Source organism: Aulonocara stuartgranti (genome assembly GCF_965226115.1).
Source record: "Aulonocara stuartgranti genome assembly, chromosome: 7".
In the NCBI taxonomy this organism is placed as follows: domain Eukaryota; kingdom Metazoa; phylum Chordata; class Actinopteri; order Cichliformes; family Cichlidae; genus Aulonocara; species Aulonocara stuartgranti.
The window spans coordinates 22,332,307-22,351,753 of NC_138945.1; the positions used below are offsets into that span (position 1 = coordinate 22,332,307).

At 38.4% G+C, this 19,447-nt stretch overlaps 1 protein-coding gene across 1 annotated transcript in view; it reads left to right on the top strand.

Annotated features, from left to right (window-relative positions):
- Window positions 1–2,764: 2,764 nt before the first annotated feature.
- The window catches only part of astn2 (astrotactin 2), a 298,339-nt gene continuing 281,656 nt past the window's right edge, over window positions 2,765–19,447 (top strand). The window contains exon 1 of the mRNA XM_082542727.1: window positions 2,765–3,414. Within this exon, the coding sequence (XP_082398853.1) occupies window positions 3,015–3,414 (400 nt within the window). The 5' untranslated portion in view covers window positions 2,765–3,014. The remainder of the gene's footprint in view (window positions 3,415–19,447) is intronic.

Consider the following 19,447-nt stretch of genomic DNA (forward strand, 5'->3'; position numbering starts at 1 on the left):
AAGGTAACTGGTGCTTGAGTGTCACAGTTAGTGGCATACATGAAAATGACACAATATGCATGTGTCTCACAGAGTGTCTGCAGTCACGAGTGGTCTGTAAAAGAAGTTGCAAACATGGCCCTTCTTACCAGCTATTGTGTGAATACGCACATGTGCAGACATGAGTGCAAATGTTGGTACTGAAGCAGACATTGTGACTGAAAATTATAGATAAAGAAAGAAAACAAAAAGACTGTGTTTTGTGCTCTATGTTTGGTCCATGGAGAGAAACAAAGCAAAAGGTGTCACTGGATGCTTTCTCCACATTACTGTAACACCAGAAAAGTGACACTACATAATGACGAAAGCAGCAGCTTCTTAAAGACCATGCATGCCATGCTGATCCCCACAATGCTCTGCAAAAAACAAATGAAAGAGTTGTTGGAGTTGTAGCTTAAAGCTGAAAGATAAATGAAAAAAGAAATCATATTTTTCACAGTGTTGAGGAAACCTCAGGAAGAGTTTGGAAAACTAACATGAAGGATTACACAGCTGGTTAGAAAATCTTTGGTCCATAATGATATAATAGCATCGCACAGTTGCTACAGATTTTTTTGCTCCATAGTTATGACACTGACATCCCATTTTATCGCATCTTAGTGGTGCATCTTACATCGGATTGATGTCTGGAGACTGGGCAGACCATTTGAATACAGTGATTCTCTCATGTTCAAGAAACCAGTCTGAGATCATTTGAGCTTTTTGACGTGCTGCAGCATCCTGCTGGAAGCAGCTATCAGAAGATGGGTACACTGTGGTCAGAAAGGAACAGACATGGTCAGCAACAATACTCAGATAAGCTGTAGTGTTTTTTCAGTGATGCTCAGTTTGTACTAAGTGGCCCAAAATGTTCCAAGAAAATATCCTCCACACTATTATACCACCATGTGCAGCTTGAACCTCTGATACAAGGCAGGATGGATCCATGCTTTTATGTTCTTTATGCCAGAATTCTGACCCTGCCATTCGAATGTTGCAGCAGAAATCAAGACGTGTGAAACTAGGCAACAGTTTTCCAGTCTTCCCTTTAAGTGATTATTTGAGTTACTGTTGCCTTCTTGTCAGCTCAAGTCATTTTCCCCAGACTTCTGTCATCTACAAGGCATCTTCACCCAGAGAACTGCTGCTCACTGGATGTTTTCTCTTTTTTGGACCATTTGTTGTAAACCTGAGAGATGGTTGTGTGGGGAAATCCCAGAAGAACAGTTTCTGAAATGCTCAAACCAGCCTGTCTGTCACCAACAGCAGACATCAAAATCAATTAAATCATCTTCCTTCCCCATCTTGATGCCTGGTTTGAACTTTAGCAAGGTTATCGTAACATACAGTGAGTGGTTGATTAGATATCTACATGAGTGAGGAGTTGAACAGGTGTAAAAAGTAACAAGTTATCTATAATTACCTGTGCATTGCAAAATGTCATTTATTTCATGTAATAAGTGTCATTTATTCCATGTAATGTAATTTGTTTAGGAAAACTGTGCAGCACTGACCGATCTCAAAATGAAGGAAAATGTTTGTGAAAGTGAAATGTTTTCAGAGGTTTTGCTGTTTCTTTGAATGCTAGTATGCTATACATACTACTTAAATCAATTCAGAAATATTCAGTTGTATGACTTAATCTCTTGTTCATTTGATTTTTAAGCACATAAAAGCCATTTAACATTGTAATTGCATTAGTTTTAGCAAACATGAGTAATTTCGTTTTTTAAACAAAAAACACTGCAGTCAATAATCATTATTCTTGTCTCACTTAAAAATAATGATAAACGATTATCTACTACTGATGAGCACCAGGAATGCTAACTCATTCAGATTTACCTTTTCTTGCAGCAAGCATCACTATTCACACTCCTAAATGTGCTAACACTGTGTGCGTCAAAAAGGCACATCACTCATGATCTTAGAGCCCTATTATTGTAAAATGAAGGTAAATAAACACAATATGAGTAGGTGAACTTTGAACAGGCGCAAAATTAAGTACTCTTAAATGAAATTAACTTTTCAAATTGAGATTATTTAATGCTCAAGGACAAAATGTCAAATAAACTCTAAATAATTAGATTTCAACTGCTCAGTTGCATTATTTAGGTTTATAGTGTTTGCAATATTACTATGTGATATTACACTGACAAGCAGGACAGGGTTGACCAAGTCAGCACCATGGACAGAGCTCAAAGACTCTGTCCATCTCTAAGCCAAATACAGAAAAAGACATAAAAGAAAAAGAAGAAACTCCTAAGAGTTGTTGTTTTAATCATAAAGTTAAAAATAAACAACAACCTTAAACAAGTAAGAACACGGGGTGTACTACATTATATAATAAAAACAAACTTTTAATCAGTAAGTAAAAGAAAGTCTATAGCCTCTCTTTAAACCTTTTCTGTGTAACTTTTTTTTTATATCTGGAATGCAACTTTTATTTTAAGTGTGGATATTTCACTCTGTGGTGAATGCACTTTAGGCTTTAACCGTAATCTTTCCGGTCAACTGTACTTTGTTTTCGAGTACCAGTAGAGCTGTCTTTACACTGCCTGCATGGAGAACAAACTGGACAGATGTTCAGCTATAAATTGTTTGTTTAGACGGGATAGCAGCTCTGTCCTCACGTTCAACTCATATAAAGCTGTATTGAAAAAAAAAGTATTATTTTTTTTATTTGTTGTTTAACACTTTATTGTGAACTCAGAAGACTCATCTACTGCTCGTGTTTGTTTAAACACGAACCTGCACTAATAACAAGATACCTCTACCTCGTGTCTGTCTTTTAAAAGACACGTGTTTATCCAAGTGTAAGCAATCTGTTGTCCCCGCGTGAGCACAAATGGATCTGTAAGGAGCCGAAAGATGTCATTCTCACTACACCTGTACTGCCGCCTCCTGGACGGACGCGACTCCTTTGCAGCGACTGTACTATAAGTGAACGGACAGCTTATGAGCCCCACAAAGCGAGAGAACCACACACAAGGAGCGGGATGGCGAGGATATTAGTGCTGCACCTTCGCGTCCTTCTCGTGGGTCTGTTATTAACAGGCTCCTTGACTGTCCAGGCAAACAGAGGGGCGACATCGCCTGACGAGGAAAGGGACAGGGAGAGCGACACGGAGACGCCATGTGAGGTGAAAACCGTCACCGTTTCAACCCTGCCCGTACTCCGGGAGAACGAATTCAGCTTCACCGGCGGAGCCTCGGGGAACGTGGTCGGAGGAGGGGGTGCTGCTGAAGCAGGTGGTGTTGGTGGAGGAGGAACTGGAGGAGGAGGAGCAGGAGGAGGGGGGGAATCCAGACTTCTATTATTCGTTAGAACAGACCTACCTGGGCGAATTTCCGTAATGGATGATCTTGACAACACGGCTCTTCCCTACTTCACACTCGGTAAGAACACTGTTGTAGTTCTGTGTTTGCCCTCCATGGCGATAACCGGTCTGTTTGGCTGCACGTTTGTGCGCATAGGCTGTGCACACAGCTATATTTCCAAAAGATACAAATAAAAACAAATCACGCGCTTATACACATTTTGTCCCCGGCGTTAAATCACCTGCTCTACTCTGTTTGAATTTTGTGGCGTGTTCCCCCCCCAAAAAAATCCCCACCAGTCCAGGTATGAAGAACACGCTTTTCGTTTTCCCTACTCAACTTAAAAACTACGGTATGTAAACGCAAGCCGTGCCACTCGATTTTAAGTGGCACTCTCAAGTTATTCTGCCATCCCTCATTCTTGTTTCGTCCTTCTTTCTGTCTGACTTTCCTATTTCATGGTAAAACATAATTTTAAATTTCATGCATACCCTAAGTATGCTTTCCCAATCAAGGAATGCAATTTGGCCCTGCAAATATGCATGAAATTGGTATTCTCACTTGAGCTCATAACACACGTGTTTTGCAAGACGGTATAACTTTAACTGGATAAAGCACTAGCCTAGAGTTTGTGTCGTTGTCTACATTTAGTCATTGCAGATTTTAGGGGATCCAAAACATCCCACTTTTTTCTGTTTATTCACACATCCGTGGATAACTGGTTTCTGACAGGTCATCTGATTCTCAGTGAAAGCCTGTGATTTAAAAGTGGTCTTGAATACAGCATTGCTGATTGGATAATCATAGGGAACATAATAGCAGGGAAGTACACCAGTCTTATACCAGTCACAAAAAAAACCCAACAACAACTTTGTAACAGGAGCAGAATGAGTATAAAAGGAGCATTACTCATTGTTCATTTTAAGTCTTACAAATCATGTGAGCGATTCATGTTCTCTTGATTTCCCCTTCGCGGTGTAAGTGTGACTGTGTAACAGGATGTAGAGAAAGTATGGAACAGGGATGTTTGTTAAAAGCTTTTAGCCAAACAAAATGAAGTGAAAGGAAGTAATTCCAGAATGATGTAATTTATTCAGTTTGCGATTTGTTCAGATGGCACAGTATCATGGAGAACTTAGCAAAAAGCAGGACGGATAGAAAAATGCAGGGCTTGGAGGAAGTCAGTGATGCGGGGACTGAGAATCCATGAGAACATCTCATTACTGCAGTTTTCAGACAGGAGTTTGCTATCCTCCTTTTTTTTCCCTGTTTCCCTGGTCTCAGTTTCATTCTCTGTATGAAGAGTGTCGACTAAACTGGCTGTGTAAAGCAAAGGCGGGCAGGCAGGCTGAGGGCTGGAGCATTAAGCTAGTAAATCACTTTCTATTCTCATTAAGGACAGCCGTTGACTGGTGAGAAAGGCCTCTCTGTCCTCCCAGTCAGCCAGCTAGCAAATTTGCTGCTTCACCCTTTCAGTGCATGAGTACATGCTGTGGAGCAAGAAAACGAGCTTTAATAGGTCCTCATGTGTAATACATATTGAAAGCATTACTTGTGTGCTTTGTGTTTTGAAAAAATTAGATTAAAAAGAAAAAGTGTGGAAAAAGGATTAAAAAAAAAAAATGAGACCATTGATTTTAACAAGGCTTTTAAAAAAGATCAACTGAGCATAGAGGCAGAAGTTAAATTAAAAACAATATGTTAAGAAAAGTGCTTAACTCAAAAGGTGTATTTGTCATAGCTGTGAGAAGTTTACAAATACACTTGTCAATACTGTTGCTAATTAAACAGTCATAGTTGTGAAATCTATACTGATAAAAAAAAAATATTGTATTTTCTTTTGCTTACAGACCAATCGGATGGTTCAGTCAGGCCTTGTGTTTGTCTTTAATTAGTCAAACCTTTCAGTCTGGCATTCATGATGTGTCATGATAAGCTGCTAGGTGGGTAGGAAAGTACACATGCCAGCAATGTAGAACCACCTTTATATTTGTTAAACCTTTTAATTGTCAGAACTGGGTTAAATGCTGATACTAGATGTCACCTGTGATTTCCCTGTGTCCAGTTTATACCCTATATTGCTTGTTGGTCCACTCAACAGCTCTTTCTTCTTGACAAATGCATTATTGGCTGTTGAGTTTGTGAAATGTTGTTATAGAATTCATAAAATACACTAAATTGTTAACGTCTTGATGCATCCTCAAGACGTTAACAATCATTCCTTTGGGGATTTACTTCCCCAAAGGAATGTAATCATCGTCCAGATGAACAGAATCAACTTTTGGGGATTAAATTGTTAAGAAAAAATGAAATGAGGTTTTATTATCAGAAGTGCATTTATTTCATGCCTCACTGTTTCATCTCACATACTGAATTGTGATTTTCTTATGCTAGAGGAAGGGTGGGGGAACTCCAGTTCTCGAGGGCCGGTGTCCTGCAGGTTTTAGACGTGTCCTTGATCCAACACAGCTGATTTAAATGGCTAAATTACACCCTCAACATGTCCTGAAGTTCTCCAGAGGCCTGGTAATGAACTAATCATTTGATTCAGGTGTGTTGACCCAGGGTGAGATCTAAAACCTGCAGGACACCGGCCCTTGAGGCCTGGAGTTCCCCACCCCTGTGCTAGAGGAAGCTAGAAAAGTTGAATTCTCACCACATACACCATTTATTGTTACGAAGCAATTTATTACCACACTACATCGCATTGCCTTACAGGTGTATGTCTTATCATTTTTTTATATATTCGCCTTTTACATACCCACCAGCTATTATACAGAACTATACAGACTGCAGAGTGTTTTGGATTGATGTACTCACCCAGCAACACTCTCTTTTAGCATCGCTCTTTCAATATTGTTCTAAAACTCTTAGGAAACGCCAACAACACCTCTCGGTGTAAAAGTCAAAGCGGTAAAAGTCTAACACCACAGTCAACACATCCTTCTGTGAAACCAGCACTTGTTATTTATCTTCTTCACATGATTAAGAACAGTGTGATATCTATGATTTTTTTTTTTTTAAATGCCTTCTTTTATGTTGTTGTTGATTTGATGTGGCGATAAGAGAGGCTGAGCTCCAGTTTAAAAGAAAAAAAAAAAAACCAAGCCCATATGTCTTGGTACAAGCAGTCAGAGATGACGGAGCAAACATGACTAATTGCAACCGGTACAAACCGGTGTGAAATTGTGTGAAAATGGTATACACTTCCTGAACCCTAAATAGGCGTGGTCAAAAGTGTTGTGAGAGTGGATGAAAGTGTATTGGCTTGTGTTTAAAAAAAACAAAACAAAACATGTAATTGACGAAGATCTTAGTGCTTGCTAATAATTATCAGGACTTAGTTTGCAAAGAAAAAAGCTTAGTTGGAAAGAACTGTGAAGAATCTGTGCTCAAGTTCACTTCTCACATTGGAAGGAGTAAACTCATAATCTCCTGCTGGTATCCTACGGGTGTAGGGTGGTGTTGAAACCCACGTGACACCCATATGGGAAATGACTCTTAAATGAGCTATCTCATTTCTGAACTGTCTCTGAAGCAGTTTATTACCACCCATAGTAACAATATAATGCGATGAAAATCACCCCCTATTCATTCACATGCTGCTCTTCATATAATGGACAATCAATATTTCAATCAATAGTGAGCAGTAAACTTACATTTCAGCTTTTTAGTGCATCGTAGAATTTTTTTTAGAACATTATAGTAGTATAGTGGATATTGTCAGAAAACAAGCCGTGCGGTGCATTTTAAATAGGGGTGGAATTTCACACACAGCTCATGTCTCCGTTCCATGACATTAGCCATTTGTGACTAAAGCAAACAAATCTGTGATGAAAAACATCTGTGCTGAATTTCTTGTTGCTGGTGTGAAATGGCCTTGTTGTTTGAATTCAGGGGCTAGAGACACATAATGTTAGCCTAACTGGTTAGGATACTACTAGTAAACTAGTCTACCATTGTGCTTTCCACTTTCTCATAACAGCTGGATTTCTGTCGTGCTGGAGTATAACCTGTTAGCAAAATATCACCCGATCCACAACGAGCATAGTCTTGTCTGTTTCGTGGATAATGTCAGATTTCTGATAGTTTTGTCAAACCAAAGTCAGAGGTTATAGGTAAGGAAGGAAAAGGACAGCAAGATTCTTCTCCACCATGGCCTGTCTGCACAGCTTTGATTTATTACCACAAGTGTCTCCGAGAACAGATGAGCAGAAAGGGCAGTGTGGAAGAAGTGCAAGCCTGCTTCTCCTTCACTTTCCTTTTTTTTCCTTAGTCATTTTCATATATATTAGGAAACACATGCTTTCATTTCCAAATGCTTTGACTTTGTGATTTACCAGTGCACCACCATTTTACTTAAAATATGGGATCTTAATCCCAGTTTTTAATTTAGTTTTTGTATGCCATGTACTGAGCTATCTCACTAATTCATGAAATTGTGTGGCATTGTGCTTGCACGTTCAAGGGAGATAATTCCAAGCTGCTACGCTTTGTCACACGAGATGATCTTCCTTTTTTATTTTACTTGATGTTTTGGGATAGAGAGGAAATCAATACCGCTTGCAACACGGCTGACTCTGTAAACACCTGAAGAGTTAACCTTTTTGAAAAGCTTCGGGCACCTAATGCAAGATTGAAAACGTTTAAATGTCTTCCTGTTCTTTATCATCTGTCCATCATCTTGAACTACAGTACTGTGCCAAACTAATTTTTTGACAGGAATATAGGAAGTAAGTGTAGCAGTTTGTTGAATTACCACAGTATTATTAAAGTATGTACAGCAAAAGCAGAGTTTATATAAAAATAAATATTTAGTATGATTCTATTCTTCAACATAGACTGAGCCCTCCTAGGTAAGCTTTCTTGTAATTTCTTTAAGTAGTTTACAAGAATAGTTCTCCAAGACTCTTGAAAGATATTCAAAGATCTTTTTTAGATGGTGGCTGACTTTTATTCAGTTTTCTGTCAGAATGATCCAATGCTACTTCAATAATGTTGATGTCTGGGGCTCTGGGAGGCCAGTCCATGACTAAAGGTGTTCCATTGTCTGTCCAGGTATGCTTTTACTGCATTGGCTGTGTGTTTGGAATCATTGCCATGCTGTAAAATGAAGCCATAGCCAATCTGGTGCTTTCCGGATTGTATGGCAATATAATGCACTGCAAATGTATGGTATTGCAAATCTGATGCTGCTTTTTTTTTGATCCACGGTGTTTTACAGATGGCTGTAGGGGCTCACTGTTTTACTTCTCCCCTGACTTCCTCCGTACATGGAGGACAATTTGAATGAAAACCTTTACATTTGGACCTGTTGCCACTGATTCAGTTCTTGTGTAATTTATCATACCTCAGCCTTTCCTTTCAGCCATTTCCCTTCCTCAAGAATGGATTCATGACAGCCACTCTTCCACTGAGAACATTTCTGCAAACAGTAGATTTGTCAACTAAAGGTTGCCTCTGAGGTCTAGTTTCAGGTCATTGCTGGATTAAGAGCATGGCTGTTCATCGGCTATGGATAGTTTTCCCGGTTTACCTCTCCGGTGCAAAAGTACCATTTCATGCATCTCAGACTGTGTTATCTGTGAAAATGAAAGAAAAAGCAGCCAATGGAAAAAAGTAAAAAACCCTTTAAAAGCATTTCAGAAAACCTGGAGAACTATTGTTCAAGATCTTAACCCTTTTTTCCCACCCCAATATTATTTTTTATTTTTTTGTCAACCAGCCTTTCCCTATCTCTATAAACAGAGTCATAGCTAACCCCAATCGCTTACACATGGGAGAGACAAAGATTCAGTGGTCGAGTGGGGGGAAAAAGTGTTTTCCCCGTGGCATAGAACATGTACATGCTGCACCACAACTCAATATTATGTCAGGACTCCAGCTTAGCACTGCAGCAGAAGCAATGAAAAGGGGGAAGGGTCAACAGTAGAGATGGGAGTTATTATATGGTGTAGAGTTGAGATAGATGTGTGAGTTTTTGTAAGGACTCTTTTTAATGTTGCATTGCACTTACGTTTGCTTCGGTTTAGATCTAGTGCATTGTGGAAAATTGAAAAGATGCCAATTGATATGCCACGAGTGTAATCCAGTCATACAAACACAACCCATGGTGGATATTGTGAAGGCCAGCAAATTATACGTGTCATCATGTTGCCTGTGATAATAGACCTCTATAGGAGGCTGTCTTTTTAAGATGAATGCTCAACTCATGCAATCTAATGTGTGACGCCCCACCACAGTATTTTCCCTCCTGTCTTTTTTCCATATACAGCAAAATGACAGGATTGCAGAATTGCATAAAAGAGGGCTTAAACTTGGCACTGATCATCAAACCATTCAGACCGGCTTGCTTCTCAACAATTTTTCTGCTATTAATCAGAAGCTATCTTGGGCTGGTAAATGTATAGTATCACTTGACAGGCACTCTGTTATTATTTGCAAATTGTATTTTTCATGTTTTAAAAACAGAAAAAAACACAGAAGGCCTTGCCTCTCTCTCTCTCTTTGGTCAGCTACTTTTTTGCTCTTGAATGTCACAAAGCAATTACAATTATTGCACCGCTGCCATTTTATACCGAGCGTTAAACATAGTCATAGCTTTGAATGTTGTATATATGTATGTATGTACGTGTCTATCCATCTTGCTTATTCTCGGTCTCTCTCACTCTCTCTCTCTCTTCCTAAATGACAGACTCAGTAAGTGGAGAACCATGCTCATTTACTTTAATGGTGAGAGACCTTAGGGATGTCACAGGAAGGATGAATGAACTGTGGTCAGTGACCCTTGATTGTTATTGTCCTCCACAGTAACTGTATTTTGTATTGCATTGTTTTACCACCAGTCTCCAGTCTTGCCTTGCAGCACTGGTGGACAGCTTTGATCTCCAGATAATTATTTGATCATTACCATTGCTGAAAGGCGCGCTGTAGTTATCTTTGATGAAATGAACAAAGAACTTGTATGTAAATACCCCTAATGAATGCAATCTTTATTTACTCCCGCTTTCTCTTTCTTTGATATGTGCACAGCAACAACAGACACAATTGTTAATGTGCTTCTCCTATTTTCAGACTTCAGAAAATGCTTGTCAGTTGACCATATGGATGTTTAAAGTCAGTCAGTACTTTCTGGTTGAGTAACTGTTATGGGACATATAAATGCATAGTTCATAACAAAGCATTTAACGTTTATCAGTACACAGACACATGGTATGAAAACTCTTTGTTTTAATAGACCGAAAGAGCTCTTTTATATAAAGAGTTGCTGGAGTTAAGTGGACTGTTATAGGTGAATTTACTAGTTGTAATTTACTTAAATGCCAAATAGAGCAGGGCGATATGGCCAAAAATATTTATCACGATATATATTTGAAAATTTGCGATAACGATATAACCGACGATATAATTGATGCGAGACAAAATACAACTCCACAACATTACTAGCGCAAAAAGACAACCTTCCATTTATTTTCACTTAAACAAGAAGCTGGTTTTTATGTACATTAAAGCTTTATAAAAATGTAACAGTGCAAATGCAAATTCCTTGCTGAAAGTTTAACCAAAAGGCATTTCCAGTAGAAATGGGTTGACATATCCTGAGCATAACCATGTATAATATCCACTGAAGTTAAAAAGAGGTGCTTTGCAACATTAAACTGCAGTGTGCAGTACGTATTTTTCGGACCATAAGGTGCACGGGATTATAAGGCACATTAAGCGAAACAAAGCAGTCAGATAAATCAAACTTTATTAAACTCATTCTTCTTGCTTCCTCCACTTCTGTACCATTGATTCATTAATGTTGAATTCTCTGGCAGCTGCTCTATTCCCATGTTGTTGCAGTATATTAATGACTAACCTCGTATTGTGGATGGATTATCTCAGTTGTTATGGATTATCTCAGTTGTTCTCCTGACTGAAGTTTGGTCCGTTAACAGTATCCTGCCATGCGATTGCATTTGTCTCTAACCATGAAGAACCTTCACGTTAACTTTTATAAGTGGAAAAGTGTTAGTGTTCGTCCTCCAGCTTCACTGTTTATGTTATGCTAACATAGCTGTGTCGCTAGCGATCACGTAGCACATCATTATATACCAGCTAGCCCAACTTCAGTAACCCTACAAACGTCACTGCTGTTTAGTTTCCTGTCTTCATTTATGTTGGAAGTGATAGCAGAGCTGTACGTTTGATTTTTTTCAGAAATCTCTCCGTCAGAACATGCTATATCATGCTTAGGTAACTAGCGAAACTAGCGAGCTAACTTCCGCTAGCTTCCTGCTAACTTCTAACTCCGTTAAATGTAATAACTTTTGTTTTCATGGATGCCTGGAAGTTAAACTTTATAGTTACACCTGGTAAAGCAGCAATGCTGATCGTTTTATTAAAGATGAAAGAATTTAGACAGTTTTTAACTCTAAGTGATGCTGCAGTGTTGTTTGACCTGAAGAATTACGGAGTTTAGCACCCAGATTACTCCCAGATTTAAGAGCATCTTAGTCCGACAAATATGACAATAACAACGGCCGCTTGCATGTTCTGCAAAAAAATGTGCTTTGTTGTGTATCTGACGGACAAACACCAAACCAGTTCCACATCACTGAAGTTGCACCATTTTTACAAACCAATTCTGGTTCATCTGTTTCACTCAACAATCGGCCATGTGCGTATGAAAACAAAGGCACTGCGCATGCGCGTTTTACTCCCATTCTATCGCGATATTTCATTTTCCTATCGTTGCCTAACATTATACCGGTATTACCGTGAACGGTATAATATGGCCCAGCCCTAATGCCAAATATGTATACTACTCTGACTGACCTGATAACCATTTCTACAATTACCATTTTACTCAGATCACCAAAAAAAGGTTTCAAAGCTTCAGCGGTAATCCCACTGACTCACCTGTTATGGATCTTTTTATCTAAATTGTATCCAGCACCCTGCATTTATCTAGAATTTACAATGAAAAAATCAAAAGCAACCCGAACCTCTTCAGCAGTAAGAGTTTGATTGCTACCTGCTGTCTATTTGATTAATTTCCACTAACATAATGCTTCAGTCAGCCTTTTTCTACATGATTTTATAGCTTCCATTGTAAGTTTGAGTTCAGCCCCTGAGTTGTTTCATGTGGCTGTACCTCCCCTTTTAATTCCACAACTGCTTATCTTGATATGTAAAGCTGTACTAGAATCAAAGGATAGGCTGGATGGTGTAGCTAACAAGAGAGCATGCCGCAAGCTGATTCCCAAAAGATTCATAAACTTGCTACTTGTATACTGTAGAGAGGCTTTTTAGTCTGTGTACTGAATGCTTAATGTGACACTGATTTATAAAAGCAATTCCATTTAGTTGCTCTTTTTGCTCCTTGGGCTCCTCTGGTGTATCCCTACCACATAATAGAAGCCCCCCTGTGACAAAAACTGTAATGCATTTGCTCTCTTAGTAAAATATTTTTTTAATGCAAGCCAGACATTTGGGGCACAGGGACCATGGGATAAATCCATCAACGTACACACAGTAGCTTTAAAAACAAGCTTGATATATAGACATGTTGAATATTTCAAGTTTCCTGGCTGCGTTTCTTTAAGTTATTTGAATTTCGCAGCTATTACCAAATGTGGTCAAATTGAAACTCAATTTCTGGCTTTCCATTATGTGATTATTAGTTTTCTTTAACTTCATGTTGAGTCCATCGATCTGAGCGGATAATTTTTACTGCTATCAGCATGTGATAGTTTGGTTTTTTTTCTCTCTCAGTATTATTATTTCAGTATTAAAGTTGGGCAGATCGATACTAATGTGTACCACCATGACGTTTAATTTTGTGAATTGATCCCCACATAAAAAAATATCAATACAAAATATTTTCTCTGACTCAGAATTGCGTTATTTAATGAAAGTAAATTGGTATTTGGGGCTTAAACTCTAAACAAAAGAAGTGCAGCAGAGATGGGGGAATTATAAGTTTTTTCCCGAGCTTTCTCATTGACACAAACACATTCAGAAATAGACAAACAGGCAGAAAAGCAATAAGTGCCTGAATGTTGCTGCCAGCTCAAGTGATCGTGACAGGCATAGCTGGACTGGCCATCGGGCATACCGGGCATTTGCCCAGTATGCTCGATGGTGACTTTATGTTTTTATGGGCCGATGTTTTTTTGTTTGTTTGTTTGGGGTTTTTTTGTAAACAATGAAAGGTGGTGGATTGGCCAACTGGTCATGATCGACTCTGGGCTGGACAAATTACAGCCGATGAGGGCGAACTTTAAAGTTCCGTATTGAGGTAAAAAAGAAACATGATTTGTCCCATACTTCAGCTACAATGAAAAAAGACAAAAACCTGGAGGTATTCTGTGTCTTTACTTGTTGCCTCTTGTTCTCTCATTCTCCCGTCTCTCTCGTTTGTTTATCACCCACTTTGCGCCAGAAAGAGGAAACCAGTGGAGGTTGCGCTAAACAACAGCAGCACGTTTAAGCTTGATAAGCTATTGTTAGAATTGATTTGATATTACTTTCTAGTATTCAGCTGATGTTTGCTGGAGCCACAGCCATAAAAGCTGCTGGTCATGATCGGTTTGGATATGTGGTGAGAGAGAAACGTGAAGATGAAACCAGGAGATGTCCTTACTGAATCATCAGAGCTGAACAGGTGATGGAGAAACAGGTTTACCTTTTGGGTGACACGAATGAGTTGAAGGGAAGTTATGAACTGTTTCTGAGAGACAAATAACCCCAGGATCCTTTTCTATGTAGCTGACAGCTGGTAACTGTGCAGGGGCGGGTCTAGCAAAGTTTTGCCAGGGGGCCAGGTAGGGCATTAACAGGGAAAGGGGGGCACAAGGAAATACTTTCTTATTCTCATTTCAAATGTCTAGTTTTTAATAAATAATTATCTGAATCAAGTTTTCATCTGATGTACAATGTATAGAAATCTATTACTGTATGTAGTAAATATTAAGTTTAATATAACCCTAGTAAGCTGAAGTACTTTTTCCTTTGGGAAGGTACTATCTGTGCAGTATGCAATTCTGTTGATGAAAGATGCTGAATCTATTTAATTATTGTAGAAAAATAATTGGTTTCTGTGCATTTGTTTTACACGTGCATTAAATTAAAGTCTATTACATCGATTAAGCATCATAAGGCGGAGGGTGGGGGGTGATTTTTTTTTTTTTTTTCTCGCTGGGAGTTGGCAACCCTATTAATTAGGTTGTTTAATATTTCCACTAAATACTGTTTAGAATGCCAGAATAGGGAGGTGACGTAGGTTTAAGTTTATTAGATTGATACATATATACCAACAAGACAGTGTACATCACTGTCACAACAGCGTTTGTTTTCATTCAAAGGCTTTATGCCTTTTCGTATACCTGGCGGGCCGGTCTCTAGTCAAAATGGCCAGGCTGATTTTTTGCCCCAGTCCAGCCCTGCTGACAGGTGTTGGGTTATATGCTTCCATTCACCACATCGGCATTTTAATCAAGTCAAATGTTTAGATTTAACAGTCCTTAAAGAGCATCCTTGTAAAGATAAAACCTAAACACTTTAATTCGAAGAACATCTTGTTCTTGTCTATTTTTTAAGAATATAGAGATTTTTGTTGCATTATAAAATAAGTTCTGCTGAACACATTGTAAAAACATGCTAAAAATGGATAAAACATCTGCACACCAAATGACACCAGAGAAACAACCTAAGAGTAGAGAGCAATAATGAGCATTGTCTTTCCCTTAAGGGGGAATGTATTCATATTTCAATTATGCGTTTGGAAGCAATAGCCTGGAAATGCACAGTTTATCCTCATGTTAGAGCTCAAGAGCTGGTGGAATTTCTTTTGCCATTTGTGTTTTTCTAATTATGTTCAAGTTTTAACTTATCTTCAAAAAGTTTGGAATGGAAGTGTTGCCTGCCTGATAATAAGCCAGTATGAGGTCGCTGTGTAACATACTAGTGAAGGAGCTTCTGACTTATGGAATACCTGCTTATACCTACAATCTTCTGTAAAGCTACTGTGAAATTTTGTTGCTGGTGTGCAAAGCAGAAAAAAAGCATTTGATCACCAGTGCTTGCGACTGAAGTATCCTCTCTCTTTAGCATTGTTTACATGCCAGTGTGGCAACAAAGCCCACTTAAGTATGCCTTGATTAAAATGACAAGTGTGAAATAGAAAGCAGAAAACTGCCAAAAACAGTGCATGAAGTGATTAGGGTTTGGTGATTGTTTACCCGTACTGTTTTATTAGGGTTCGGTGGTGAACATTTTCTACTTTCAAAGTTCTTTATGTGTAATCTTTATTTGATAGCTGTTGCAGTCTCCAAAATAATGTAGTAACAGTTTAAGATAATGTGAGAGTCTGCATCAAACCATCCAGAAAACTTGTTTTCCCCAGAACCGAGCTCACTGGGACACCACCATCTCTGGCTTCAAACAGACTGAAAAGCATCTAAATATCCTCCTACTGGTTGACAGGTTAGTGGGAGAAAGCCCACTTTCACTCTTTTTGAGCTCTGATTGTTCTTTCTCCTACTTGTTCCTCCTGCCTTCATGCACAGTCTATGTTGTTCACCAAACCTTGTTTTGTTATACTCTGTTTTATTTTTTCTCATCCTAACAGACAAATTATACAGTCCACATTTCAGTTTTCAAAAGATTCAGCATTTTTTGAAATCTATTTCTGAAAATAGATTATGTCTATTTTTTCCCTTTATCTTAAAACTGCACAGTGTATGTTTTTAGTATCGATTGTATAGTATATAAGAGTTCATTATCATATCATATTGGAGATGCGCTTATATAGTCTTGACTAACCTAGTTAATAGAATTATCTGAATAGGGTTTTTGTTTTGCAAGCATGACAGGCAGTGTGTGTTTCAAAGAGGAAGACGGGAGTCATTGTTCATATAAGCTGGTCACAATGATGTTTAAGACCCATAAAATTTGATTCCCTCCAGAATTGGTGCTGCACCTTGGAAATGTGCCAGTTCTGCACTGCTCGCTACCTCATGGTTCCTACAAAAGATTTTAAACCTTTTATCCATGCTGGTATGTTTGTACCTATTTCCATTCCCTTCAAGTTGTACAATCTTTTAGATTTCCTTTCAGATAAAGCACATGCTCCATTAATCTCCCCTCAGCTGATGAGTTCCCTCCCACAGTTTTTTCTAATGCTCCATCATGCACATCTCTCAGAGTTCCTGGTAGAACTGGCTTTATCTGCACAGAGATACATGTTCTAACTCTCTTCTTTTATAGTTGTCTGGATGAATAATGTTGTTCCACTGACTTTTTCCGAAACAAAACAAAGATATCCATAGGTTGTACAAAGAAGATTTATTTAACAGAAAAGTATAATAATATCTGTCCTGCAACAATAACTACATTATCAACATATACAATATGAACGTTATCTCAGTAATTTTAGTTTTCCTCAATATTTTCACATTATCTAAGGTGATCCCAGGAGAAACACTGGGGTTTTCTACACCACTGTGAGACTCCGGCAGAGCTCCTAATTGTTTCAGCACTCTGAATTAAATGATATCTGGGCAAAGACTTGCATGTGGCGGTCACTGTTTACAGTCCATCTATGAGTACAGATCAATTAAAAACAAGATAAAAGAAAAGAAACCACAAACAACACAAAGGTAAATTGTCATCAGATGATAGCAGATGGGTTTGAGATTGCATTTTGTCCATTCCTTGAGGTCCCGACTTTATACCTGCGTGAAGCCAAAGCCTCCTCAAATTTAATTTGAGCAAACAGATTCCAGAAAGATTCAAGCCAGTGCTGTTCTTTGCCTACAGATTATGCATATTCATATGCAGATATCCACTTATGAAAATCAGTACAGAACAGAGGAGTTTGCAGCATATCAATGCACTTCTGATAAGACTTGTGGGAATACAGGCATTTGGTCTAACACATTGTATGCTTATCCAGTGATAGCTCATTGGTATGTCATGGCTGTATCGCACTCGCCTCCATTTAGAGGCACAGCACACGGCATGCATTTTTTTTCTGGTATTTTGTCTGCTTTGGATTAGCTCTAATCTAACAGCAATTACCCTTAGATGTGTAACACAGCAGAACATGCTCTCCTGAGGTCAATGGTAGGTCATGTGTCTTCAGAGTGGTTAAGTGCATCATCAAGGTGAACAATACACACACGCTGATCTGCAGCCATTAATTTGTCGTGTTTTGTGGTTGTTTATACATTAAATCCTTATATGCATTTAAGGGAACGTTCCTCATCATTTTTTTCCGAGTAGGTGTTTATTTATTTGCTAAAACTGAGTTTATCTAATTTCAAAGCAGATGACTACACAAATTGCATTTGAATTTTTAAAAAAGTGTTGATAGTTTATATGCATGTAGAAAGATTCTCCTTCCATCTGTTTAACAGTATAACACATTCAGAGGGAGCCTGAGGAAAAAAATATGTTATATGTCTGGTTGTAATGTTAATTTCCCCTCCTTAAATAAATTAATCACACATTGTGGAAGGGAGAAAAATGGTGAGATCTGTAGCCAATTAGAGGAATTATGATGGCCGAATTCCAATAGGGAGGAGGATTCACATTCTATGCAGAGTTCTTCCTCCAGAGCCACTTGACATTTTTAGAAATGTATTTTTTTATGTTGCAGCTCTGCATTCTTGTTTTTCTTTTTTTTTTCTTTTTTTTAAAAAAAAGTGGTTCTCCAGCTTACTGTGATCACATAGATAAGCAGATATGCAGATACTGGTTATAAAGCACTTTTTGGACTTTCAACAGAAAGTAACAGTCATAAATATAGACATTATTAAAGATAATAATTTTCATTCCCAGCTGTAATAGAGTTGGAACCTACTAATCTCATCTGCAGTGCCCTTTTAAAATTGGAATATAAAAAGCAAACAATAGTTCCCAATAGAAGCTACCAGGGTGCCGTAGACAAGAAGATATAATTAATTTGACAAGCAGTTTTAATGACACTACACTGCATGACAAAAGTTATTTAGTATTTCCATTGTGTTTTGGTGTAGACTTTGACGTTCCTGTGCTTTGGTGTTCCAGATTGCACATAAAAGGCCTAGCTGGTCAGAGTTTATTATGCATGAACCACTTGGGGTTACCACTTCACTACACACTAACTAGGATTGTAAATTTTCCTACAATTATTAATTTTGTTTTGTTTGTTTTTTTCATAATACAGATGTTTTTTTTATAACTGTGAATGCACTTTGAACCTTTATGTGTTCATGTGAGTTTGATGCTGTCAGTGCAGGTTAATTTCCTCAATCACATTACCTGTTCCACTTACACCAAACGTCTATATTAAAAACTGAATCTGCAGTTATGTCTCCTCTAAAATATTTTGTTAGCTGGACGGGCCTGGGTGGATTTTCATCAGCTCAAACACAGCAGTATTGTAGGAATAATGTAAAACAGGAAAAATCCTGGAATGGAGTATAGTTAGCAACACCACAGAAAGTGAAACAGACTGCACACACACACACACACACACACACACACGCACACACACACTTGTTTTCATATCTTAGTGAGGACTTGATGCTTTCCCTAGCCGCTTACCCTAACGATAACCATCAGAAATGAATGCCTAATCCTAACCTTCAGCCTAAACCTAACCATAACCTAATTGTAATTCTGACACTAAAACCACATTTTGAGCCTCAAAAAATGCCTTAAAACTCGTGGGGACTGTTGGTCCCCACAAGTATAGTAGCATGCCAATTTTCTGTCCTCACAAAGACATCTAAACATGTACACACACACACACACACACACACACACACACACACACACACACACACACACACACACACACACATATTTCTAGTGCACAAGTTCGTCAATGTCTGAATGCTTTAGTTTTTTGTATGAAAGATTGTTAGCTCTCTCTTACATGGGGTATTTGCTCATGTGTACTGTTGCTTTTGATGTCAGTTAATTCTAAGTATCTGCTAGGATTGCTGGGACAAATATTTTTTGCTTGATCACATCCTCCTGCACCTCTGGACCATTTTCAGTACAGCTTTAAATTTTAGATGTCTTAGTTGAAGTGCCATCCTGGCCCCTTGCACTTGTACCTCTGCAAAACTGCTGG